The 26,230-nt window shown below is 40.7% G+C and overlaps 3 protein-coding genes across 5 annotated transcripts in view; 1 reads left to right on the plus strand and 2 right to left on the minus strand.

Moving 5' to 3' along the window:
- Positions 1 to 782: 782 nt before the first annotated feature.
- On the minus strand, positions 783 to 21,008 carry GABPA (GA binding protein transcription factor subunit alpha). 2 transcript variants are annotated; one of them, XM_065741832.1, is made up of 10 exons: positions 20,818 to 21,008; positions 19,099 to 19,199; positions 17,437 to 17,581; positions 16,819 to 16,903; positions 11,580 to 11,825; positions 8,282 to 8,476; positions 7,460 to 7,516; positions 6,312 to 6,452; positions 5,416 to 5,608; positions 783 to 1,652 (listed from the first exon to the last, which is right to left on the minus strand). In XM_065741832.1, exons 2-10 carry the CDS (start codon positions 19,173 to 19,175, stop codon positions 1,424 to 1,426), a joined length of 1,368 nt encoding a protein of 455 aa, XP_065597904.1. In that variant the 5' UTR covers positions 19,176 to 19,199; positions 20,818 to 21,008; the 3' UTR covers positions 783 to 1,423. The 2 variants fall into 2 exon arrangements, with proteins under 2 accessions (XP_065597904.1, XP_065597905.1); XM_065741833.1 differs by having other exon boundaries at positions 20,809 to 21,008.
- Positions 21,009 to 21,261: 253 nt separating this feature from the next.
- ATP5PF (ATP synthase peripheral stalk subunit F6) lies at positions 21,262 to 24,258 on the plus strand. The gene is made up of 3 exons (XM_065741825.1): positions 21,262 to 21,541; positions 22,124 to 22,248; positions 24,135 to 24,258. The coding sequence occupies exons 1-3, from the start codon at positions 21,372 to 21,374 to the stop codon at positions 24,161 to 24,163; spliced, it is 324 nt and encodes a 107-aa protein (XP_065597897.1). The 5' UTR covers positions 21,262 to 21,371; the 3' UTR covers positions 24,164 to 24,258.
- A 121-nt stretch (positions 24,259 to 24,379) lies between these two features.
- JAM2 (junctional adhesion molecule 2) overlaps positions 24,380 to 26,230 on the minus strand; it is a 32,771-nt gene continuing 30,920 nt past the window's right edge. For both annotated transcript variants that reach the window (XM_065741828.1, XM_065741827.1), the window contains exons 9-10: positions 25,635 to 25,665; positions 24,380 to 25,311 (exon numbers count right to left, since the gene is read on the minus strand). In XM_065741828.1, coding sequence (XP_065597900.1) covers positions 25,279 to 25,311; positions 25,635 to 25,665 — 64 coding nt within the window. In that variant the 3' untranslated portion in view covers positions 24,380 to 25,278. The remainder of the gene's footprint in view (positions 25,312 to 25,634; positions 25,666 to 26,230) is intronic.

The following is a 26,230-nucleotide window of genomic DNA, read 5'->3' on the forward strand; positions in this document are numbered from 1 at the left end:
GCAAGTACTTTTGATTTAAGGTCTAGGAGTAGCTGAAGCTCTCATAAAATTAAAGGTTTTCCCTTAGCCATTTGGATTTTAATTAACTGTGAAATGTCCGTGGGTGCAGGATGTATAAAAAGTTGGGAAATACACCTTATAACATCATAATTACAATGTTTAATAACACAAAAGGACAGAACTAAAACCATACTATTTTCAAGACATCAAAAGAAATACTCTTAAGTGTAGAAACTCAAACATCACAATCTACTTTTTACTGCACTTTCGTATGAAGTTCTCTCTATACCAATCTCAGAATTCAGAATATATTCCAACTCTTTCTACTCATCACCCATACTTCAAATTGTACCCAGCTCTGGAGCATGCATTTGGCTTATGAAGCTTCAGAAACGTAATCTGAAGTTCAGAAAGAAATTCATTTTAAATAAAAATTACACATCTTTGCAATTCTTATATATGTCAGACTGTACAATAATTTGGAATTAAATTTCAGTTCTCTTTAAAACTATTTTCAACTTGCATTTTGTTTAAAGAGCAAGGGACTAATGACTGTGATTAACTTAGGTCTTCGGTCACTAGGGCTGACTAACATGCAGGTATAAAGCACCTGGCAGAACAGAGCATAAAACCAAGCAAACGAACAGAACAACCCACCAAAGCAGACTACTCTTTGGGTGAGGGATATTCTTTCAAGTTTTCAAGTCACCTGATGGGACAATGGTGGGGGAAAAAGTTTTATTTTATGTTACATGGCTAGCTTTAATGAGGTCTTGTAGCAGGTTAGTACTTGCCCTCATAAATTATCTACATATTACAATGAAATACTCAATTGGCTTTTCATCTAAGCCAGATCTAAACCTGGATCTCCTTCTTCAGCACAGATCTTCAGTTCTGTCTAGCCTTAGTTTCCTTTTCTTATTAACACACAAGTTCTTAAAGCACCTGATGTTTTGTCACGTTTGGTGTGCCTTTCAGCTCTGCTTGATTAAATGACAGAAATGAATGTGTCTAACTTCAAAAGCATCAAACTCAACGTGGTAGCTCAGCAGAGAACAAACTGGAAAGAACCCAATCTAGACAACTGATCTGCCTGTGTTTACTTCTTTTTTGTTAAAAGCACTGCAATTATTTTGTATAGCTGTGAACACAGATCACAGATCAACGTTCTTCACCAATGTCAGATTGTATATCACAGAGGCCCTGGCTCAAAGTTGCAGAAGTTGTGGTGATACCTTAACTTACACTGAAACGTATGCTGCTAAAAGATCCAAATTTACTTAAGTCCCAGTTCTTTGTAGAAAATCATGCATGGTATTGTACTGTGAAGAAAAAGAAGAAGCTTCCATTTCAGATAAAAGTAAAAGCAACTTCTCTGGCTATATAGGAAAGGCCATGGGTTCCCGCTTCCAGGTCCTAGTGCTTAATTATCTTTCTCTGTTTGCAAGGATGCAGTAGCCAGTGCTACTGCTGTAACTGGCTGTGCAATGCCATGAAGCTGCATCTTGGCCAGTTTCTTTTGCTCGCATTCTCGGACCAACCGATTCAGCTCTGCTGCGCTGTATCCAATGAGAGTTTTCAAGTCACACACAAATTTGTAGACAAACCTCTTGCCTTGCACTTTGCATATCATGTCTCCATCATAATAGTATCTGTAAAAAATAATAATAGTAATAATAAATATATATTTATATCAAATTAAGTTTTCAGCATCTGTAACTTCCACACCTAGTCATTTCCTTAAAGACACTTAATATTATACTTTAACATAAACTTCGGGTATTTTCTTTCATGATAAAAGGGGAAGAGAGTTGAAAGCTGCCCCAGCACCTTGACATACTAGAGGGAAACAAAACAGTAATTATTTTATAAGCTGTATTAAGCACCAAGACCATCATTTCTAAGCTAGAGCAATTAAAAAACAGCCTGGGCTAGAGGAGCAGAGATGGAAGTTAATATAGAGCTTTGCCTTAATAATAAAGTGTTACCTCCCCCCTCATCACTGTCTCTTGCTTTCTTTGCTCATTTCTGCTTTTCTGAGATAAACGGTTTATGTTGGAAACAGTCTGAAAGTCAGCACTGTGGTTTTTACAGTGTTAAACAGAAGAGTAAGAGAGAAAGTAAAGATACTTCTCAATCACCAGCAAAATCAAGCTCAGTACAAAGACTACCTATTTTCCCCTAGTCCCAGAAGATAAAAGGTAAGCTCCTAAGAACATAACCAAATTTCATCCCATGCTATAAACAAGCAAGTTACAATTGAGGATATATGATGACACAGTGTAATCATATATGATGATTAAATTTATGTTGAATACATTTCTAGTTGCAGCATTTGCCTATTCAAAAACCACAACCATAGTTTTCTAAACCTGCATGGGTATTTTACCAGCTATCAGAATGCTCTGAATCACATGGAAATTTTGTTTCAGAACAACAGAGGAAATTAATACTTTTTCTTCAAGCCTCACTTTGCTACAGGGTAATTATACAGATGCTGATTGCAGAAAATCAAGTTATACATGTAACAACAACAACAAGCTGCTCCTCCTTTTTTCATGAAAAAGCTGTCTGTTTCACCCACAGTTGGGTGGAAGATCGAGCATGTTTCTCAGTGATATCATTTCCAGCACTAATCAAAATTGACACCGTAAATTCAGCACATTAATAAACAAAACACATTGCCATTTTTGTTTTACTAAAAGTTTAACTTGACAACAACGTTCATCTCAGCAGTACTAACAGGCACTGAAGATCCCTTCAGACTTTCAAGTGTTAGAAAACATGTCAAATGCAAAATGGCAAGATTGAGGAATGCGATTTCTGTAATTCATTAACTGAAATATAACTGCAAAACTTCTCTTTAAACTAATGTACTCAAACTACTGTTCAGACATATGTTAAGTATCATAGTGATGAGGACATTATCCCAGAGTTCTTCAGCTGCATGTGAGACCCTCTGCATAGCTTGTTGATAAACCCCACAAAAATATCAGCATCATTTATAAGATTTGATGTTCCAATAATTTTTGCATACACCTTCAATGCATAAACTCATGGATTCAGACAAACACATCGGAAATGGGAATGGCACTGCAATGACACAGGCTGGGGAGCAGCTGTACTGAGCAAAAGACCCTGGACATCTGCACTGACTGCAAGCTGGACCAACTGCGCCCTGGGAGCAAACATACTGAGGGCGCACTCAATTGCACTGCCACTATTATTGATGAAGGTGTGAAGGAACACTGGTCACCCAGTGGTGTCCCCTGAGGGACTGCATCTGTCCTGGTGGAGATGTTTATTACCTGGCACAGGAAGTTATCCTCTATACATTCCAGGAGCCTCCTGGATCACCTACAGTTTGCTGTGCTACTTTTCCAGCACATCTAAGGGTGACTGTCACCTAAAAGGACAAGAGCCTAGGACTGTGACACCTCCCACACCCTGAGGAAGAAGGCTCCATCAGCAGGCTCTGCTTCATCAGGAGGCTTGTCGTAAAGGACAACCACAAAGCTTCCTATGTTGCTTTGGTCTTTAACTCTTGCACTTGGGTTTTTTACTTGCTTGTAGCCATTTTTCCAGGGACAGCTCTTCATATTCTACTCCAAGCATGTTCAACCCATGGCATGCAGCTCAGGACAGCCAGCAATGAGGCCTGCCCTCAGCCCTGAACATCATGGTTAACACCGTCTCAGCTGAAACCACAACATGGGGTGCAGTGCTAACTCAACTTATGGCAAATAATTTAATGCATTTTGATACACTGGCCAAACTCAGTCCTGTAAACAGCAAAAAAATATGCAGCCATGCTTTCCATTTTGATAAAGGAATCTGAGAACAGGTTTCAAGATTACAAAAAAAAAAAAGATCAATTTTCTGATACATTTATAACTCCCCTCAAAAGGGAACTGTCTATGTCAACTACTCTTTCCTTCTTGGTAGAAGCAGCCTTAATGCTTGGAGTTGTCCTCCTTGTCCTAGGCAGTCTCCTGAGTAGACCTTCCACTGCATTCTCACTTACCTCTCAAGTTCTAGATCCTCAGACCTACTGTGCAGGAAGAAATGGCTTCAAGGGGACTTACTAGCTATGTTCTAGTACCTATAGAGGAGTCTCTGAAAAAAGAAAAGCCACATACGGTGGCACACAGCAGGAGGACAATCACAACTGGGATAAAACAAAATAGAAAGGGATCAGACTGGGTATGGGAACTTCTTCCCTTGGAGGAAGAAGTTGGACTAAATGATCTTGTAGGTCCTTTCCAACCTAATGTATCTATGAATCTATGAGGACAGGCAAAGAGTGGGACAAGCAGCCCAGTGACATCATAAAGGCTCTATATCCAAGATGGTATGGGTAAGCTGTGTATCTGCTGCCTGCCAATTTCTTTTGATGTCACCTGTTCATGTACATAAGCTGGCAAACAGCTGTCTTTACTTATTCCATGCCAATTCATGAATTTATGAACTTCAGCCTTCCTCAGTTTTAGCATTATTTCTCACAGAGATATATTTAAAGAGAATTTGGTATTTTTTAAACAATGTTAGATGAGTTTACTTCCTTTTATGAAAAATAACATAGTCAAAAGTGGAAATGATGAAAAGTTAAACTCGTATCTCAGACTTCAACAGACACACAACTCTACTCTTCTGAAACTACTTAAATATTTATTGCTTAATGCTGCAAATGCCTTCTTTGAAAACCAAGAGAAATAGTGTTCACTGTATCCAAATAAAAAATAAGAAGCACAATCTTAATGATTTAAGACAACTTGGATGATTTTTCCCATGCTCCTAGAGACCAAATTAACTGGGGGAAAAAAAGCCTGAAGTAGAGCTACTTGCATTCTTCCCTTGTCCCTCAACTCTATCACTTGCAGAGGTTCAATAATACAAATCCTTTTTATCAATGTCAAACTACAGAAATCATGATGGAAGGAAGAAAACCTGTAACAAATAATTACAGAAGAATGTCTCCTTTATACCGTAATAAGAAAAAGGACAGAAACTAGTAAATAAAAAAAGTCAAGTCAGTAATTCAAGGTATTCACACATTTCTGCAACTTTCCCCACTAACAAGTACTGTTTACAAACCAGTAGATGCATTAATGTTGAAGATGTGTCAAAAAAATTGAAATATACGTAGGAAAAGCTAGCTGCACAGATTGACTGTCTTGTCAGTGCTTAATAATCTTGGGGAAAAAAAAGGAATTTCTGTATGTTTAAGAAATTACTGTATTAACTGCTATGAAGAGACAACTAGTACAATCTAACAGGAAGGAGCAGCTTCACAGGAACTGTATGATCTCCTTACTGAAAAAAGCTCACAAAAGCACTCTGATCCTGTATTACAACAGCTACAAATGGAATAGTCAAGAGTAACTGAACACGTTATCAATTTCTGAAGTTTCTTACCTCAAAGCCCGACTAAGCTTTTCATAGTTCATTGTGGGTTTGTTTTTGCGCTGCCCCCATTTTTGTGCAACCAGTTCGGGTTGTTTCAATTTAAACTCTCCTTCATCACCAACCCAAGAAATACAGTCCCGAGCATCTTTGTCAGTGAGAAGTTCTAATAAAAACTGCCACAATTGGATCTGGCCGTTGTTTCCTGTCAAAATAGGAACAACAAGATCCATCTCTCCCAGTACTTTTTTTCGTGTTCTCAAAGTTCAACATTTTCAACCAGCAGATAAAGCAAATCAACGCAGAACACACAACAGAAAGAGAACTTGCATTTAGTTAAAATATATACATGCAATAGAATACATTATTTTTAATTATCACTTTTTTTTTTCCTGATTTTCTACATGTAGTATTAGAAATAGGGAAAAAAGACCCACATACTAGAGTTTACGTCAATATATCATCTTGTATGTGCAATCAATCATTAAGACTTATTTGTAAGTATCTGCAATTAAATCACTAAACTCAGTGAGTTATAGAGAGTAGACAACGCTTAAAGGGAGATACAGTACTTCCCATTGATGCCAGATGATAAATTCTGGACCTAAGAATGACAATAATGGACTCTCAAACAGAGTTAAAAAATAGGAAAATGTGAGGGTAAGGAGAATTAAGGACTTAAAACAACAGTTCACAGAAGTGAAGAATATCAAAGCAAAAATGACAGTATGAGTAACCAAATCTGCATATGCTTGTGATGTATTTTCTATATAAAATACCAAAAGAGACTTTATGTAATTCTTTCCAAAAACCTTGCAAGCAGAGTGACAAAGACATGCCCTATAAAACCGTAATTCAACTTAATGAGTGCTTACCACATTTGCATTTAAAAATAATGTAGACAATACCTGTTCTGTTCCCAGGGGAACTTCTATCTTCCCCCGAGATCCTCGGAGATCTCTGTACTTTAGCTGCCTTTGCACTGCTGTTTATTACTTTAATGGTGGTTGGGGTAGCAGGCTGTACAGATGCTGGAATAATGTGCACAGCTGTGAAGCAGAAAACATCGCAGAACATCAATTATAAATAGCTAGGCAGAGAAACATCACATGCATAGGCATTTATTATTTATTATCTATATTACAACAGCAAAAAAGAGGTTTTTTATTTATTTATTTTTTACCTTTTACTAAAAAGATGCCCACTGTTTAAGTCACAGTGCTAAGAATTGAAAGAACTTTTACCACTTCTAGTGGAAATTGTGTTTAAGACTTGTAGTAAAGCTGGTATGTTGTAGATAAAACATTAGCTTTAGTCTACTATCACGTGTAGTACACATTCACATAATAAAACTCATTTGTTTTTATGCTGTTCCCATGTGATTTACCTTAACACAATCTTCTCTACGCTCACTGTACAATCCTTCATGCCTGCTATTCATACAGCAATGAGGACTGGAAGATTCAAAAGTCCCATTTTAGGTGAATTTAACTAGAGACAAACCCAGGATGCTCTAAATGTCTATTTAATACATAAGCTGCTTAAAAGTCCTCTCAAAATTCATCAATTTTAATAACTGACGACACTTTTATTACATCTAAAAGGAGCTTCTAGTATTTTTCTTGTATTACTTTCCAAGCAAGTCCTCTCTTTCAATGCCCTCAATTTTTTCTTTTTTTTTTAAATAAAAACATTTTAACTTGTCCATTCCTGAACACAATACATAACCTAAAATACCAAAACATCAAGACCTCAAATACACACCCTTGAGATCTTACTTCAAAAGAGTGGAAAATCTACCATCCAAAATGTAAGTTAGATACTTTCATACTTCAAGTCAGTCAACATCTTTCTGCCAGCAACAAGATACTGAGAAATGAAATGTTTTGCTTTGAATATAAAAATACACTCCCTCCTCTTACTGAAAAAAGCTACACTCTGGTGACTTTCTTACTGTTGTACCATTACAGCACTGTATCAAAGTGTGGTGCAGAATCCTAGCACCAAGCTTGCAAGCAGTTAATGGTATTAATTAGCTTCTGGCAGAAATACTTACGCTGATCAATAGTAACAGTTGCTATTTCTCCAGAGTGTTCTTGGCTAGCCAACACATCTGCAGATCAGAAAGAAAGAGAGTTGTTACTCAAAACATTAACATCAAACTTACCTCTATCATCATTTGAAAACCAAAAATTTTTGTATTTCACAGAGGGGAAAAAAGCCCAACATTTCCTATCAGATTGGAAAAGACACACATAATTCATGGTCTTAAGGGTAAGTAGAAACATTTAACGCTTGACATTTATTTTTTAGAAATAAGTATTTCAGTAGTGAATTTCAAGGTGCCCTTTGCATTCTACACATCTTAAAGCCTTTAGCCATGTGATGTAAAGTAAGATAGAAATAGCTTTTAGTCTGCCAGGTTATATGCAAGCAGGGTAAGTCTGAAAGCATACTGATACAAGTGCATCACCGATCAGTCATGCTGTGCACAGTCTAAGGATTTATGTGCCTACGCTTAATGCTTTCCAATTATGTGAGACAGATGTACACTAAGTAACTCATATTCAATTATAAAACTCAAATTTGGGAGATGCACAAACTAAGAATCTTAATTAAAAATAATAAGAAGGACTTATCAGTCCCGGCTTCTTCCATGCTAGTTAAGTTTGATGAACAATGGGGAAACTGCTTACCACTCACACATGCTTCTTAACAGCACACATTCTTGCTAATATATCCTGCTATTCTGTGTTGATGCCCACATTTTTACTGCTAACATTAAACAGGAGAAAAACAGCTGCTTTTAACTGATTCAAGAATAAATAAGAGAAAAGGGTGAATAGAGTAAAATCAAATGTAGAAAAATCTCCCATACACTTTCGAAGAAGCTCCAAGTGACTCCATAGAATTTCCCCACGTGGGACTCGCTGGAAGAAGTCTTCTTGACTGAGGCCACAGAGTTCCCGCCCAGGAATGCTGAGTGAATTAAGATCAACGTCTGACATGCTGAACTCCTTCATCACCCACACCACCCAGTGGAGCACTTGGTCTGTTGACCACTGCACAGGGTCTGGAAAAAGAAAGAAATGAAAATGCAGTACATCTCATCGCACTCTGCAAGGTCCCTTCTCAGTGAGGTTACAGAAGCAGTCTTTACTGTAATTTCAAACAATGAAATGCAAGTGGCCACTGAGCCACGGGATTGGAGCAAGTGTAACCTAGGGATCATTTTTCCTATACAATCTTCCAAAGTGAGAGCGAGAAGTGAGAAAGCAGTCACTGCTCGATTAAGAGAAGACTATTTTACTAAAAATGATAGAAGAATGTGGGACAATACAATATAAAAGGAATCAAGAGGAATAAATCAAACAGATGGGAAAGGGAACATCTCCTAACCACGCTGCTTGGTGGTACAGAAGGGAAAAAAATGAGGGACAACATTATATCACTTTGTATCTCCCACCCAGAAACCATGTGGGAAGGACTGGAGCATTTTCAAAACTGCAGCTCCTCCTTAGCAGTTGTTCAAATTCTGACAGTTCACTGCATGATGTTACGATACAGAATACTTATGAAAACTATGACATAAATATAATTTTAAGTGTGTGATAATCTGAAATACTAAATTCTACAGTCATTGAACATAACCTCAGTTTTGAAACTCTTTAAAATCACAGTTGCACTGAGTTTGGCTGGGATGGAGTTCATTTTCTGCACAGAAGCCTGCGTGTTGTTGTGCTTTAGATCTGCAACTAAGTTAGGCGTTGACAACAGACTGACTCTTTAGCTACTGCTGAGCAATGCTTACAGTGCATCAAGGCCCTCTCTTTCCCACTCAGCTTCCCCAGTGAGTAGGAAGGGGTGGGAATTTGATTGGTAAAGGACACAGATAGGACAGCTGACTCCAACAGTCCAGACAGATAGCCTGAGGCTAACTGTATTGTTTTGTTCAACGAAGACCAAGTACTGGGTTCTGTGGTTTGACCACAACAACCCCACAAAAACTACAGGCTGAAGGCAGAGTATACGGAAATCTGTGCAGAGAAAAAGGATCTGGAGCTATAGTTGACAGCCAGCTAAACATGAGTCAGCATTGTGCCCAGATGGCCAACAGCATTTGGCTTGTATCAGAAATAGAACCAGCAGCAGCAGGGAGGCAATCACACCTCTGTACTCAGCACTGGTGAGGTCACACCTTGAATACTGTGTTCTGTTTTAGGTCCCTCATTAAAGAAAAACATCGAAGCCCTGGAGTGCATCCAGAGAAGAACAAAAAGCTGGTGATGTGTCTGAGGAGCAGCTGAGGGAGCTAGGATTATTCAATCTGGAGGAGACTCAGGGGACACCTCCTTGCTCTCTACAACCACCTGAAGGGAGGCTGTGGCAAGGTGGGGGTCGGCCCTTTCTATGGGGGTAACAGTGATAGGATAGAAGGTAATAACCTTAAGTTGTACCAGGGGAGGTACAGTTTGGCTGTTAGGAAAAAATTCCTCTTTTTCAGAAGGAGTGGTAACGCATTGCAAGAGGCTGCTGAGGGAAGTGGGGTCACCATTCCTGCCATTCAAGAACAGTGTGGATGTGGCACTGAGCAACACGGTCATGGGCATAGTGGGAATGCACTGATGGCTGGACTAGGTGATCTTAGTCATCTTTTCCTTAAAGCCTTAAAGATTCTATCAACAGACCAAGGAGATATTCTTAAATCACACAGTAAATAAGATTTTAAAAAGCAAAAAACCCAAAGCTTTTTAAGTTTATAAATATTTACTAGAAGCTGTAATTTCTATTTTGCTTAATAAAAAGACAGTAACATTGCATCATTTTTCATTGATGCTACCAGAACCATACAGCATAATCCTTTGGGAAAAGCCACCCCAAAAGGATCTCTTACCTTTAGAATCTTACAATAAATTGCCAATTAATTTCCATGAAAAAAAATCTGCTAATTTGTTCTCTTTGAACACAACTGCAGGGCAAACACAAATCATTATTTTCCCTAACCAGTTCCATTGTTTCCAAGGTTTCTGCAACTCCCTTGTATGTCTTTGTTTCTCATACCAATGAATGTTTTTATTCTTCCTAGGAGCCTTTGCTGCAGTACTAAACTCCTGGATTTCATTAGAAAAAATACCTTTAACAGCTGAGTATTTGCAGTCTCTGGCAAAACCCACCAAAACATATCACAAAGGAAAAGCTACAACATCTTGAAGATCTTCTAAAAGCTAGTTTTCCACTTGCAGCAAAACAGAGAAGCCTGTCAGGATACCAGAGCATGATAAAAGCTATTTGGGAAATACTTGCCAATGAGAACAATTAAAAGATATCAAAAAGCTACTGCCTTAGTTATCAAAAATGTTTGAAATACTGGCAAGATAATGCAAAGACGTGTAACCACACTGGGATTTTTAAGCACTTCTAAACATCCTTTTCCAAATACCCTCTCATTCTGCAGTTGTGCTTACATAGTACAGCTTCATATGCTGAACATGCTTCACCAGTACATTTCATTCAGCAAGTCAGAACGTGCAACTCAGCCAGATAATAATCTCCTGAACATGATAAAGCTCAGAAAACTACAGTTTCAGCTCAATCCTCTGCAGGCATTTAGAGGTGCTTTTTCTAAGGTAACAATAAACCAGCAATCTGCTCAGAATCAATGTTAATTCAGAAGAGGTGATGATTTACTAGAGTGTTTATATTCATTTCCAAATTTTCTTTTTCCCCTCTATGTTGAAGCCAAGTATGGCTTTCCATGGAAAAATCTGAGTTTACAATGCACTCAGTGTGCTGCGACTCATGAAACAATTTGTTTCAGTATATTCAGAAGCAACCTCCACCACCTTATAACTAACATATGTATTTATACAGAGGAGGAAGAAAACTGCTTTCTAAAAACTCAGTGTAAAGGAAGTACTAGAACAAAAAGTGTCCTTTAAATAGAAATATTAGAAGCACTGATTCTACTTATCTCTGCATAAGATAAGGCATTATCTTATGAGAACTGCATAGCACTTATCCATAACCTGCCTATGAGCTACCAGAGCACTTGAATCACAGAACCCAAGTTAATTATCATTTATGAAAAATATGCCTCCTGCCCCAAAACAAACAGAAGAACCAGCCCCCACCTCCCTAACCAAACACATGCACAATTAATCATCAGCTATTATTACCATAGGGTATCCCGAGGCGTTCCTGCTCCTTTCTGTAGTCTTCCAATGCTGCAGCCCACCGTGTCACCTGTTCAGAGGTCTCATCTGAAATTGCTGCAATGTGTTTTGTTCCATCTAAGGTTATCACTTGAGCTTCCTCAACAAGGTGAGCTTCGGCCTCCGCATGATGAGCATCTGGATCAATCACTACCTCCACAGTTTCCACAGGCTTCACGATTTCAAGGATATTCAACTTGGGGTCTATTCCTAGATATAAATAGAACAAAGAAAAATTAAGAATAATTGATCAGGAAGTGCCAGCATACTTTGGAAAGAAGCATTATGCAAAAGAACCATCACTGATTTTCTGCAGGTGTCCTAAATGAGAACTACCTAGTCCACTATACACCTCAGTAAAATGAATACCAATTCATCTCTCTTTCCCCACTATTACAACTTCATATTCTACAGGAGTGAGCATGTGGGCACAGATCAAAATATTTCTTCTTTCAGAAATACACTGGGGAAAACAAACAAAAAGCCCACAACCAACCAAAACAAAAAAAAAAAAAAAAAACCCTAACAAAACAAACAAGCCATAAGCATCTGCTGCCTTCCCCCAACCAACACAGATTATTTCTAACCCTTACAGTCTTTTCCCCACTGTCTCTCAATTTTACACAGGAGCTAACATTTTCTCCTACAGTGCCCTGCAGAAAACAGTGTATTCAACATTCAGTTGAAACAAGACCAATAATGATGAAAATCTTAAGAACTTTATTATCCATATTTTTTGTTTGTTAACTTTAGTTCTGTCATATAAAATATATCTTCATTTTGCAATATGAAATGAAGTGGAAATAGTTTTAGACAACTAATAAATGACTGATTAGATGAAAAAGCACACGTGAAAATAAAGCAAACAAGCACCTCACTTAGGATAGTAAGTGATTAAAGTAGGCCGTGGAGGATTGGCAGATATAGAAGAGGCTTGTTTGAAAGTCATAAAAATGGGTAAAGGAAAACATTAAGGATTGAGGTTCTGTTTCAAATATTCAAAAACAAAAATAAAGAAGTTTTTAGAGACTAACAGTTCAGTATTGTTACCACAAAATAGCTCCCAAGGGAACTGTGAAGCTCTACTGCTTTGTCCACATGGAGACTGAAGTGATGAAACTCTGTAGAGCAGTCAGCTTAGAAGTAACAGTGCGGTCAAGTAATTGCCACCTATCCTAATGCTAGATCAAAATGAACTCACTGGGTTTGTCTGCATGTTCTCACATAAAGTAGATAAAGGGGGAGATAAAACAGTTGTCCAGTCTTCCTAGGATAACAGGTAAATTGTAAGCCACAACGTGAAAAAAAATGTAATGCATCCTAAAAGTTTAAACTGGTCCAAGAATACAAAAATTCAAGGAGGTCTGCTATCAAGATATGTATTAATGTTGCCTCCAGTACAAGCCTATTCACTACAAACTGCCTGAACACAGAAAATATCCTAGCATAGGAATGATCTACAGGCAATCCATCTTTGTTCTCTAACTCCGTGGTATTAACCACATCCAAAAAGCGAGGACATTCATATGGGAACTGTTGAGTCATGGCCTGAACCACTGATTGATCACCTGAGGTGAGCACTGAGTCAGCTGCAGGAGCACAGGTGAAAGTAATGAACCTGTGTGACCGGAAGGAGTGGAGTCTGGCTCCACCTCTCCCAGACCCCATTTAAGGGCTGACTACTACTGGGGAAGCATCTCTTGTTGGAGATCCCTCCCCTGTGGAGTTTCAGGGTGAGCCTCGATCTTCAGTGACAGGCAAGACCTTCCTAATTTACCAGGAGTCTTTATACCATCTGGATAATCCATCCAAAAATATACTGTTCATTTTGATTATACTGTCTGGGTATTATTAATTTTGGGTCATCACCTTACAGTATTACTCAGACTGCACCTTTAATTTAAAATCAGCATATACACTACATTCCCTCCTTTTCATAACAATAATAAGAGCTTTCTTATTGCTAAAAATAGCATAGAGAACAGCCACGTGAGGAGTTACACGTTTAAAAGAGCACTAAATAAGATACCTAAATCCAAAGCACCTCCTACTTAATCACTGCTCAGACATGAAATCTCTGTAAACGCAGTACAGCTATATACATACACATGCTCAGGAATTCTCAAAGGAGCTGGATAGTAACCTCTTAACTCAGTCACACGTTCAGAAAGTAAGCAAAACAGCATCTGCTCAGAAGAATATTCATCTTATATGTAAAAGAACTGAGATCAACACAACCAGCAGCTACAAATGCTTGCATTCACAAACAGTGCCTTGACCTGTTCAAGTTTGTATGTGACATGACAACAATTTGAGAACTGGAATCCACAAATCCAAAAGTTTGCTTTTACTTTTCTCCAGGTAAATAACTAATACAAACTCAGAATCACTTTAATTGTAGCTTGAGGAAAAACACCTATTAGCCTTTAAGGCTGGCAAAATGTTAATCTGATATCACCCCCAATGTGTGGCACAGGAAAAATCCCTGATCTAATATATTTTGTGACCAGATTAAAATAAAAAAAGCCCAAAATATTCTCTGTAGTGGTCTTTCACATTCATATGTTGCACTGCAGCTACTCAGAATGACACAGACTTGTAAGAGTGTTACTTCAGAGCAATACCAGGCAGGGCCAAGCTCAAAACAAATTATTATCAGAATGGCAGAAAAACTACAGGCATTTCCAAACTAGAAGAAAGTAGTTAAAGTGAGTTGGAAGTGAGTTGGAAGTGAGAGGAAGGGGGACCTGGGAAACTACAGGAAGGTGAGCTACACCTCTGTGCCTGGGAAGGTCGTGGAAAAGATCCTCCTAGAAGACATCTTAAGGCATGTGAGGGATGAGCACGTGATTTGAGACAATCAACAACGCTTCACCCAAGGAGGGCTGTGCCTGACCAAAGTGGCAGCTTGCTATGATAGAGCAATACTATCAGTGGACAAAGGGAAGGAACTGACATGATGTACCTGTACTTCTGCAAGGCCTTTGACATGGTCCCACACCACAGCCTTGTCTCTGAATTGAAGAGATAAAGATTTGAAGGGTGGACTACTCAGTAGATAAGGAATTGGTTGGAAGGTTGCAGCCAGAGGGTTGTGATCCATAGCTCTATGTCCAGGAGAAGGTCAGTAATGGGGGGCGTTCCCCAGGGGCTGGTAATCTTTAACATCTTTACATCTTTATCAGTGACATAGGTGATGGGTCTGAGAGCACCCGTAGTAAGTTTGCTGACAACACCAGCTGAGAGGTGAAGTAGATACAGCAGAATGAAGGGATGCCATCCAGGATGACCCTGATAAACTCTAAAGGTGGGCCCTTGCAAACCTAGTGAGATGCAACAAAGCAAAGTGCAAGGATTCGCATTTGGGTCACATTAACCCCATATATGTATGCAAACTGGGAGAACTCCTTGAGTGCAGCCCTGCTGAGAAGGCCTTAGGTGTTCAGGTTGACAAAAAAAAACTTAACATGAACCAGCATCGTGTGCTTGCAGCCAGAAGGCCAATGGCATCCTGTGTTCTGTCAGAAGATTGGAGGCCAGCAGGGAGAGGGAGGTGATTGTCCCTATCTACTCTGCCCTCATGAGACCCCATCTGGAGTACAGCATCCAAGTCTGGGGCCCCCAGCATAGGAAAAATGTGGAGCTTTTGGAGATGATCCAAATGAGGGCTACGAAGACGATCCAAGGCCTGGAGCACCTCTCTTATGAAGACAGGCTGAAGGAACTGGGTTTGTTCAGCTTGGAAAAGAGAAGACTATGGGGAGACCTCATTGTAGCCTTCCAATATTTAAAGGCAGTTTATAAACAGGAGTGAAAACAACAATGGTAGATAGTGACAGGACAAAGAGGAATGGTCTTAAACTAAAATGAAAGGAGATAGATCCAATGTTAGGGGGAAGTGGTTTTTTTTTTCCCACTGAGAGTGGTGAGGTGCTGCCCAGGAAGGCTGTGGATGCCCCATTCCAGGATGTGTTTAAGTCCAGGCTGAATGGGGCCCTGGGCAATGTGATGTTGTAGTTGATCTAACAGCTGGAAACCCTGCCTCTGGCAGGGGGATTAGAACTTGATAACCCTTGAAGTCCATTCCAACCCAAGCCATTCTATGATTCCATGATTCTCTTAAGAAATAAGGGAGTTCAACCCAGAGCAGGGATTAGCATCATTGAATATTGCTAGCTTAATTCTATTAATAACATGATTTGTGTGAAAATAAATAACCAAAAGTCTTGCAAAGGTACATCATCCACAGGGAAGAAAAAAAGAGAAAAAAAAGAGGGAGAAAGCACAAGACTCCAGCTTTTTTTTCTCCTCTCCTCTGGCTCAAGGGCACACTGCTCTTGCCAGAGTAAGAAATCCATCTCCTCCTTACTTATATGCAAGTCATTTGCTTTGTGAATTTCTTCTATAGTTAACTGGGGGAAAAAAAAATCTCCTTGAAGTACATGGTCACATACCCCAGTTTTACATTAAAATAAAACAAAAACTGAAAGCACAGGAAGAAAATAGAAGTTAATCACAAAGATCTGTATCACCTACATCCCCTTGAAATGGGAAGGGTGAGCACAGCATACTACAAGCTATGGGTGATGAATTAAGAGCGGTTAGTCTAATCCTCTAAAGAATACATTTTTCCTAAACAAAGAAACAAGGAAGATACTTCAATCCCCACTATGTGAAGAGCTGGGGATTCAATCTAGCACTTGTCACCTGACTACATTAAATACAAATACAAGCTCTATCAAATGCTGTTTAAGCACAGTTAAAACAGAGAGGATCTCTTCTGTAAAATCTATACTGAAATAACAAGAAAAAAAAAGATGTGCTCCCCAAATTCTGCTGATCTCCTTGGGTGACATAAAATGATTGAAGATACCCTACTCCGATGCAAATTGCCACTGAGGATTTGAAAACACAGCAACGTACATCCATAGATGTTTCACAAAGCCCAGTGTGGTCACTGTTCTCTGTAAGTGGCAACAGTCCATTGACCCAGGCATAAAGAAGGAAGCAAAGGGGAATAGGACATGAAGCACAACAGTAAATTTTAATTGGTACTATATATAAATGAAGGAGACAATGAAAAATACATTCTGAAATTATATGGCCACCCACTTACAGCTAGAAAGAGCAGAGTACTGGGTTTGTTCTCAGGCACTCCTATGGTGCTGGATGGTCTATAAAGCTGACAAATGTAACTGCTTACCTTGCCTAGATACTACTTGGACACTGAGTTGTACTGTTCCATCTGTTTTCACTCCTTGATCAAAAAGGCTTCGATCTGGGTCCAGCTTAATAGAAGTATTAAAAAGAATTAAAGAATTAAAACATGTATTAGTCACACAGTTATAACAACAGTTACACACTGTGATGCCTGAAGAAATATGTAGGAGGGGAATTTTCTCAAATAACATGTTATCTATGCATCTGAATAGCACAAAAATCTTTCTGCTCTATTCAAACAAAACAAGATCAGACTCTTGGAAGTTCAGATAGCAACAAATGACGGAGGCTACCTCATGAGTTTTTGCTTAGACAATGTTGTCATTACGCTCATTCTTTCACCTCATGGTTGGGTAATGGGAATGTCTCCCCCCAACTCACAAGCCATAACCCCCCCAGTTTTTTTGTTTTTTAATTTATTCATACAGAACTTATGTGTAAATGTTTGAATATTTTTATGATAATGAAGTTGGTGTAAAATTAAACTCTGTATTGCGGTGTACAAAATAAAGCAGGAATTTCATGTCAAAAGAAAGGGATGAAGCATAATGCCTCTCTGCTAAGAGTTTAAATTTTCTGTAACTATAACCTGGCAGTTTACCTGGATATCTTGCAGACAAATCTCATGCGCATCCAAGGAACACAGCAGCCTGGGTTCCAGCAATTTCTTAAGATTTCCAATTGGTTCATTGATGTCAATAGCCTGATTCACAAATTCTGCTGTGGTGTAGGTTTGCTCAACAATGCTTTAAGTACCAAATGAACACAAGGAATCATTACCCATATGTCAGTACAGCTCGCGCAATACAGTAGTTAGAGAACAAATTTTATGAAAGTTAGGAATAAGCTACACTAAACAATTATTGACTATGAATTCTTAATACCATTCAGAGAAACTACTTGCGCACAGTGAATTACCAAATTTCATCCCACTGATTTTACAGCTGACCTTCTTTTTAAGCTGTGCCACAGTTCAAAAGCTAAGCTGAATACAAGATTATTTTCAGATCCGAGTTTTCAATATACTAAGTTCTGATTAGTTTATTATATATTGTTAACCTTCACACTGAGTAAAGTGAGTCTGTCTACCCTGAGTGCTATGTATTTAAAAGATTCACGTTAAAAGTCAAATATGAAAACTTAACATGCAGAGTACAAAGAGTGTTTTACACCTCTCTTTTACAGATTAACTGTCCATGCCTTTTAGCCAATCAGAATATTAGGAAAGAAGCTTTACGAACTAAAAACTAGGTTAAGGAAACTAAGGCAAAGTATACTTCTATATCTACAGATTCTGTTCTAAACCTCTGCTTTTTAAAAATTGGTCCTGGATAGCAAGGAATTTAATAGACTGGAGAAACTAAAGGCTCATCTAAATTAAAGGAGATGCTGAATCTGAAACGTTTGCAACAATTACACGTAGAAATATTCCCACAGAGGTGAAAAGTAAAGAGAGTGCTGCTATTAATACTGCAGCAATAAAAAAAAAAATAAGGGGGAGATTTAACCAACTAAGATTGAATAACATGATCTACTGGGGTCACTGACTGGAGAGCAGCCCCATGGAAAGCAGTCTGAGGTTGAACCTAAGTCAGCAGTGTGCCCTGGCAGCCCAAAGGGCCAACTGTACCTGATGGGTGCATCAGGCCGAGCACTGCCAGCCAGGAGAGGAAAGGGGCTGCCCCGCTGTGCTCGCACTTCGCAGCCTCTCCTTGAGCACTCTGGGGCACAGCCCAGAGCCTGCCTGAGCGCAGAAAGCATCTGGACAGTGATCTCAAACACAGTGCTTGAATTTCACATGGTTCTGTGCGTAGCCCAGAGTTGGACTCAGTGCTCTTCAGGGGTCCCTTCCAAACTGGGATATGCTATGACAGCACTATACGGTTTTCTAGTAGTGGCTATAGTTCCACATTATTATTATTTTTAATCTTTTAATCAATTAATTAAATGAACAAGAAAACTGAAGAGAGCACAGGCAAAATGCAGACCTCTATAACCATAAGAAAAGTTGAAAACAATCAAGCACAGGAGCATGGAGATGGCAGGGAAACAGTTACTTTACCACGTTAAAGTTACTACTTTCACCTAGCTAGAAAACACTTGCACTTATTTCATAATCATACTAATCTCTGAAGCATTACACAATACCTAATAATAAACCTGAGTAACTGAACTTAGTGTGTGCACTCACAACTCTAAAATCAGGAAAACACAAAACAAATAAATCACTCTAATGACTCTCAAAAGCAAAGACAGTACATACCTTTCTTCAGTACATTCCTGTTTCTCGTTTCCATCAATCTCTATTTCTATCAACTCCTCTGCTTCTCTCTTAGTCATGGCTAAAACGTCTTAAGAACAGAGCTGGGAACAAAGAAATCTTTTTGTAAGTCACAGATGAACAAAACAAGCTGATTGTTTGCGTCCTATCAAACATTTCTTTAAACCAAATGCCTAGATAGTTTTTTTGAAGAAAAAAGGAAAACCAAAACCCAAAACAGATTTCACAAGATAGATGACAATACCTGCTTCTCAAATAGGAGGTCAGCCTGAGGAGGCAGAGGCGAGCAAAGCAGAGGCACAGAAAAGGGGAGAAAGATGGTTCCAGTGAGCACAAAGACAACAAAATGAGGTGAGCAGAGTGGAAAGAGGAAGAACAACATCACCAAAACATGAGAAATCAGTAACAGTTTGAGGAAGACTAATAGCGAAAATTAGTCATGTGTTCCTACACCAAAATAGTGACTCCTGATAATATTAACAAGCAGCATGATTCAAACAAAACACAGGTTTTACACAAAGTCCAATGAAACTCTGCTGCTACAGGGCTGCGCAGAGACTGACACCATGCATATGTGTGGATGGGACAGAACAAAATCACGCAAGGCAGATCACTGGGGCTATTAACTACAGAGAGGGGGGACTATGATGCCAAGAACCCGGCACAGACTCTCTACAAGAAAGATGCCTGGTTAGACATGTGGGACGTGAACTGTCTGATGCTAGCTAAATAATGTTAAAAAACAAGAACAAAAGAGAACTTGTGCTCATCATCCCACCAGCTAACTGTGAAGCAGGGACAGTTCAAGGAGCATATACATCTCACCAAGCAATAATGAAAAAAACCTCAATGAAGACGTTTTGTTTTAATTATACTTCACAGTCTGCCAGCTCCACAGAAGAATCACGTTATGCTGTAGACGTGAGCAGCACAGATACAATACAGGTGAAATACAAACAAAAGAGACATAATCGAACCCATGAAGCAGCTAGGGATTCAACAGAGCCTCTTGGGATAACGAGTGAAACCTAATAAAGAGGTTGCACAAGAAACATTCATATGCTGTGCTCAGGAATGTGGTTTGAGCGGGGAAGCACTGGTGGTGGACAGTTGGTTGGACTGGATGATCTTGGAGATGTTTCCAAAGTAGGTGGTTCTATGACCACGCTGTTGGGAGGGCCCCATGGTTCATCTGTTTCAGGGTATGGTCACCCCTACCGTTATGTCCACTGGAAAGGCCACACACACAGTTGGACCTTTACAGAGGATTTTTCACCAGTTACCAGCCAGTCTGATTTTAACACAGAGACGCTAAAAGGGCCAAAGTTTTCAGACGTTCTCCTTCCTCGCCAGAGGACACAAGTTCAAAAACAAACTCAAGCGGGCACGTGCATGGAAAAACACAGCAAGGAAAAACACAGCAAGGAACTGCGTAAGACGACAAATCCGTCGCCCGCCACCCCGCACCTGGTTACGGCCGGGCCCGGGCCCGGCCCCGCCCGGGGAGCCTGCAGGGCCGCCATGTGCCGCTCCTCCCCGCCGTCCCCGCTTCTCTCCCCGCGGCCCTCCCGCTTCCCCCCCTCCTCCTCGCGGCGTTGTTTGAACCCGAAACGGAAATGAGACGCGCGGCGCCGGGGAGAAACGGAAACAAAACACGGGCCGGGCCGTGCCGCCAGGCCGCGCCGCGCTCACCCACCTCACCTCCTCCGCCTTCCGCGCCAGCCCCGAACGGAGCGGCCCACGCCTCCTCCCGCGGCCCTCGCGGCCCCGCCGGGTCCCGCCGCCACCACCGCCGCCCCGCGGAGGCCGCCGCGCGTTCGGGATTGGGCAGCGCGGGCCCGGGCGGGGAGGGCGCGCCGACACCGCCACCTGCCGCGGGAACTACAGCTCCCGGCGGCCAATGCGAGAGCAGTGGGGAGAGTGTGTGGGAGGGGAGGGCGCCGCCCTGAGCCCTTTCCCCTCACCCGGAAGCGCAGCACCTACTTCCGGCGGCCGTTTGGTCGGTGCCCTCGGGCCTGTACGGCCTCGCGAGACTGGTGTGCGGCCGCGGGGATCGGAGTGAGGCAGAGGTAGGCCCCGCGGAGCCCCAGCATGCCTTGCGCGGGAGGGCGGCGCATGCGCGCTGCGCACCGTCCCAAGGTGACTGCGGCTTCGCACTGGGTTGGGGTAGGGTAGTTTTTGGTGGGGTAAAGCGCCGTTGTTTATGCGATTTATTCGTTCGTTCTGTTGTTCTAAGGGTAAACGTCGGTGCCGTCATGATCCTGCATCAGATCCTGCGACTTTCTTCCCTTTTTCGCTCCGCTGTCTCCACTCACTTGCGGAGAAACATCGGTTTCACCGCCATCGCTTTTAATAAGGCGAAAGAGCTTGACCCGGTTCAGAAGCTCTTCCTGGACAAGATCAGGGAGTACAACACGAAAAGCAAGTAAGTACACTGAGTTGTCTTAAAGCAGATGATGGAGCGGGTTAAGGGTGCTGGTTTTTGACGCACATTGAAAGATATTCACTTTGTGGCTGGATCCTGCATACCTCAGGAGCACTCCTGTGCCACCAAGCACTGCTGTGCTGCATGCTGATATCTCGGGGAGCAGCAGAGGCTCTGCTTCTTGCTCTTTTTTTCTTGTTTAATATTCAAGCCACGATCATGAACTCAGAAATAGCAGAGGTACAGGTGACGTTTTTGTCAAGAAGTCACACCTGGAACGCATGAAACTCCAGAGCCCTGCAAGTCTAGATACTCAGCATGGTTTTTGTGTCTCCAGAGACTGCTTCTGTAGCTGGAAGCTTCGTTATTCACAGCAAAAAGCCCATTCTTTACCCTGAGAACCTTTAATTATAATGTAAGTAGGGCTTTAAGGTGTGTCATCATTAGAAACTGTTTTGAATTATTTGCTTGATTGTCAAAATGATAATCCATAAATTGCAATGAAAATGTAGAACTTCCATACAAACTTTTTGAACTGAATTATTAATCAGAACTTTTTTTATTGCCACTGTTTGTTTTTAGGCAAGCTGGAGGGCCTGTTGATGTAGGCCCTGAGTTCCAGAAAGACATGAATGAATCGCTCGCTAGGCTTCAGCGGATGTATGGGGAGGGAGATCTAACCAAGTTCCCAGAATTTAAATTTGAGGGTGAGTTAACAATGCTCCTGAACTTGTGGTTGGAAGAAAGGACACGCTCACCAACTGACTTTTTGTTAATTCCCTTTTAGTTTTTGTTGGAACCATTAATTTTGTGTAAGATTCCCTCAGTGAATAACCTCACTTTTCCAGTGAAGATGTGAACTTACTTGGATGGACATTTGACCAGACTTGCAGTCAGAGTAGTAGTGTGTGTATAGTGTGTATATTGTGGATAACCAGTGTGTATCATCCAGGCTGCAGTTTGTAGACTTTATAAACTCATCTGGAAAGTCAGAGATTTCAGAAGGTGAACATAGAGCTATTCATGATTACAGCATGACTGATACTAAATCTATGTCTCCAGTTATTTTGAGGTGAGTTGTGGTTAGCTGCTCTCGATTTGTATTGGAATGCTTTTATATTACCTAGACTGAATGTGAGAATGCTAGGTGTGATTGGTTCATGTGGAATGCAAAGGGACTGCACCAACTGTTTTCCTTAGGACATAAAGGCAACTTAACCTTTGTTAATGACAGGCTCATCTTGTTGTTTCTTTTACTTACTTAAGCAAGTACACCTCAAAATGTCCATTGCTCACAAGCAGCTTTATCTGATAAAGTCAGCTTGGGGTGGTAAATTGTCTTTCCCATAAGCTGTAAGCAGCTGGTAGCTGGGACTTGGCAATGACTTGAGTTACATGGCAGGGTTTTAGCAGCACAAGTACTGCTGGTGGCCTCAGTGAGGGCACCAGGGGCTGTTGACATGGTTGCAGCACACCCAGCACAGCACAGGGCTCAGCCCACAGTGACACTGGTGGCACCTCTGTATTAAGGCACTCAGTAAATGGCAAAAAGAAAACTCTGTGGCAGCTGTGAAAGGAGCAATGAGGGGAAAAGATGTGAGAGCTGACACCAAAGTTAGTGAAAGAGGTGCAAATGAATCAGAAACAAAGGAGTGACATTGAGCCTAGGAAGACAGGCTCTGTGGGGGTGGGGAGCTTGTGGGTTGAGATAAGGACAGGGAGATCACTCACCAATTATGTACAAAAACAGACCCCCTTTCCTGGTCCATCCTTTTCTGCCTCCTCTGCTCAAGCAGTGCAAATGAATGGGAAATGAAGGCTGTGGTCAGTCCATAACATTTAATCTCTGCTGCTCTTCCGTGGTTGCTCTGCCCCTGTTCTTTGTGGATCCCTCACAAAGGATACTGTCCTTCCTGAACAGATCCTACATGGGCTTCCCTCAGGCTACAGTTCTCAAAGTGCTGCTCCAACACAGCTCCATACCACAGGGCCCACCCTTCAGGGACCATGCTGCTCCACACAGGTCCCCACAGGTGGCAGCTCCCCCAGCTCTGCTCCACTGTGGGCTCCTCCCCGTGGGCTGCAGCTTCAGCCCAAGGCTGCTCCTACAGGGGCTTTCCAAGGACTGTGCCTCCTCCAGGCCTCACCAACTGCTGCTCTGTGGGTCCCTCCTTGGCTGCAGGAAATCTGCTGCAAACAGTACCCATGGACGGCAGGGGGAGAGCCTGCTCCACCATGGGCCTCTCCTGAGCTGCAGGGAGATGTGCTGTGTGCCTGGAGCACCTCCTGCACTGACTGCTGCACAGCAGTTTTTCCTTTTTAAAAAAATCTGCTGTCCCAGAGGCACACCCAGTGTCATGCATGGCTTAGCTCTGGTCAGAAGTAGGACCTTTTCAGAGCAGGCAGGAGCTGGCTGTTTAATGTATGTTTAAGCTCTTAGAGCTGACACACCCATAGCCCCCACTGCTACCAAAACCAAAGCTACTGAGTAGCTTAATATTTAGTTTTCTTTGAACATCACGTTGTGTTTTAGGCTGGAATAAGAGAAAACTAACATGTCTCTTCTCTCTCTGCTTCCTTGTTACTCCTTTAGAGCCCAACTTTGAGGAGACTCCGAAGTAATTTCTTCCTGTCACCCTCCAGACAACAGCATACATCCATGGAGATGCAGAATATGGCATCAGTTGTAACTTAATAAATGCAGTGTTTCAGTTTCATTTTGGAAGTGTGAACAAGTTCTCATGTGCATGGGGATTCTAGTTGGTTCTGATTGTCAGCTACTACAGTTACTGAGGTACCTGAATAGCATATCTCACTGCTGAACTCCTTCAAGTAAGCCACAATTCAGTGCTGAGAAGTTACAAAACTGAGTGGATACATCCAGAAGAGACTTTATTTTCCTGAGTTTGTGACATTTCAAGATTCTGCATAGATTTTGCATACTCTGATTTTACATCAGTGAACGTATAAGCGATGCTCTCACAGGAGCAACTGAAACTTGTTACTGATGTAGGGCATCAGTATTCAGTAACAGAACTACTGACACAAACACTTGAGGTTCTGAGCAGCTATTTATTTGTAATACTTCAACATTTAGGGTCCAGCTGTTACAACTGTAGTTGTACTGGCATGATCTTTTTGATAATGCAAGTAACATATTCAATCTACAGAAAGAGGTACTTCCTTGTAAAAGAAATACTGTAGGCATTTTATATTAGACAATAAAACAATGCTTGGGACTCAATTACAAGCAGCTTTGTCCTGCCTGGACAGTGAATTAAAGTCTGTTCAATTTGCACTTCTAGGTGGCTCTGTCAAACCTAATATAATGCTGATGTATGAGTAAGAATGGAGTCAACACTGCAGGAGAGTTTGAGCCCTTGACAATGGTGGAGGGGTCATCTGTGAAAGTTATTTGGATAGACTGTTCCAAGCTGCAGGAATGAATCCCGTATTGCTGCATGTATACATCAACAAAATGAGAAGTCACACCAATGGATCTGTTTGTTCCTTTTAGTTGCATCTTTAAGTTAAGCATTTTTGTGGTTGGTTAAAAAAAGCAATCATTTACATACAATTAAGTTGACTAGATCTAAACAGTAGCAAACAGTAGCAATTTCTATTTTCAGTGCATATTACATGGAAACAATATTTACAGAGTAGAGGTCAAAAAAATCCCTATGATATTTTTGTATAACAAGTAGTTGTTTGATGTCCCTCACAGAGGCTGAAATCTTCTAGATAACAAAGGACTTGGTATGCTTGAAATCCTAAATGAAACAAGCAAGGTGACATAAGTAGTAGTTCAGGTATTTTAACCACATTAACAACTTACATTTCAGAAGAAAGTCAAGCATGCAAACCAAAAAGGATAATGACTGTTAGATACACTGTAAGTTTGCTTATACTGTTACACAAAACAGAATATTCTATTAAAAGACAGAAGTATTAGTATCTGCTGAGCATCTGATGGACAAAGGCATTAACACTGCTCCTTCACACTCAAAACAGCCAAGTAGTTGGCCTCTTATCTACATACTAAATAACAAAAATACATGCTGACAATGGACACACACTACTAAAAGTAAAATACCTTTTCACTCGTAGATTGAGAGTTGGACTTCCTGTTAATAGAACAGGAAAGGATATTAAGTTAAACAGGTATTTGTTTAGCCCTTTGAGAATTTTACTTATGAACATGTTTGTCCTGATCTCCAGCAATCCTTAAGTTTCTTTTCCATCTTAGAAGTACAAAATCTGTAACAAATCCACTTAATGCTTTTAGACAGCTGTGGTGATCTCATGAGCAACTGCCAAATTACCTTCCCTAGCTTGTCCCTTCACGGTTTCCAGGTACACTTTGTCTAATTAGCAATCAATATAACCAGCACAGTATGTTAAAACAGAGTTTTTCTTCAGTTTATTTCACCCAGTTTGAGGAAGAAAAAAGAATGCCTCTAGCTGAGTCTGGGATGTAAAGCATAACTACAAATAGTAATATCACAGTAATAATTCATTTTCTGACTGGGACACTGGTTCTAATGAGGAAATCCATTGGTGTGCTGGATCAGGTTTATTTTAGCATTCAAAGATGTCACTGTATGAGAGAAAGTCCTTAAACATCACAGTTACTAAATCATCATCATGTAAATGAAGTGTACAGTGACTTGGATAAAATATAAAGGTACT

This window comes from Cyrtonyx montezumae, unplaced genomic scaffold, assembly GCF_038088225.1.
Source record: "Cyrtonyx montezumae isolate F1298 unplaced genomic scaffold, pur_monq_1.0 scaffold_3, whole genome shotgun sequence".
NCBI lineage: Eukaryota > Metazoa > Chordata > Aves > Galliformes > Odontophoridae > Cyrtonyx > Cyrtonyx montezumae.

Bases quoted from the DNA above. Each gene is read 5' to 3' on its own strand.
- ATP5PF (XM_065741825.1), top strand. From the start codon at position 21,372: ATGATCCTGCATCAGATCCTGCGACTTTCTTCCCTTTTTCGCTCCGCT. The intron at 21,542-22,123 runs GTAAGTACACTG...GTTTGTTTTTAG, and splicing joins GAGTACAACACGAAAAGCAA to GCAAGCTGGAGGGCCTGTTG. The intron at 22,249-24,134 runs GTGAGTTAACAA...TTACTCCTTTAG, and splicing joins CCCAGAATTTAAATTTGAGG to AGCCCAACTTTGAGGAGACT.
- GABPA (XM_065741832.1), bottom strand. From the start codon at position 19,175: ATGACTAAGAGAGAAGCAGAGGAGTTGATAGAAATAGAGATTGATGGA. The intron at 7,517-8,281 runs GTATGGGAGATT...TCTGATCTGCAG, and splicing joins CTTGGAGCTTCTTCGAAAGT to ATGTGTTGGCTAGCCAAGAA. The intron at 1,653-5,415 runs GTAAGAAACTTC...TATTTTTTACAG, and splicing joins AAGCTTAGTCGGGCTTTGAG to ATACTATTATGATGGAGACA.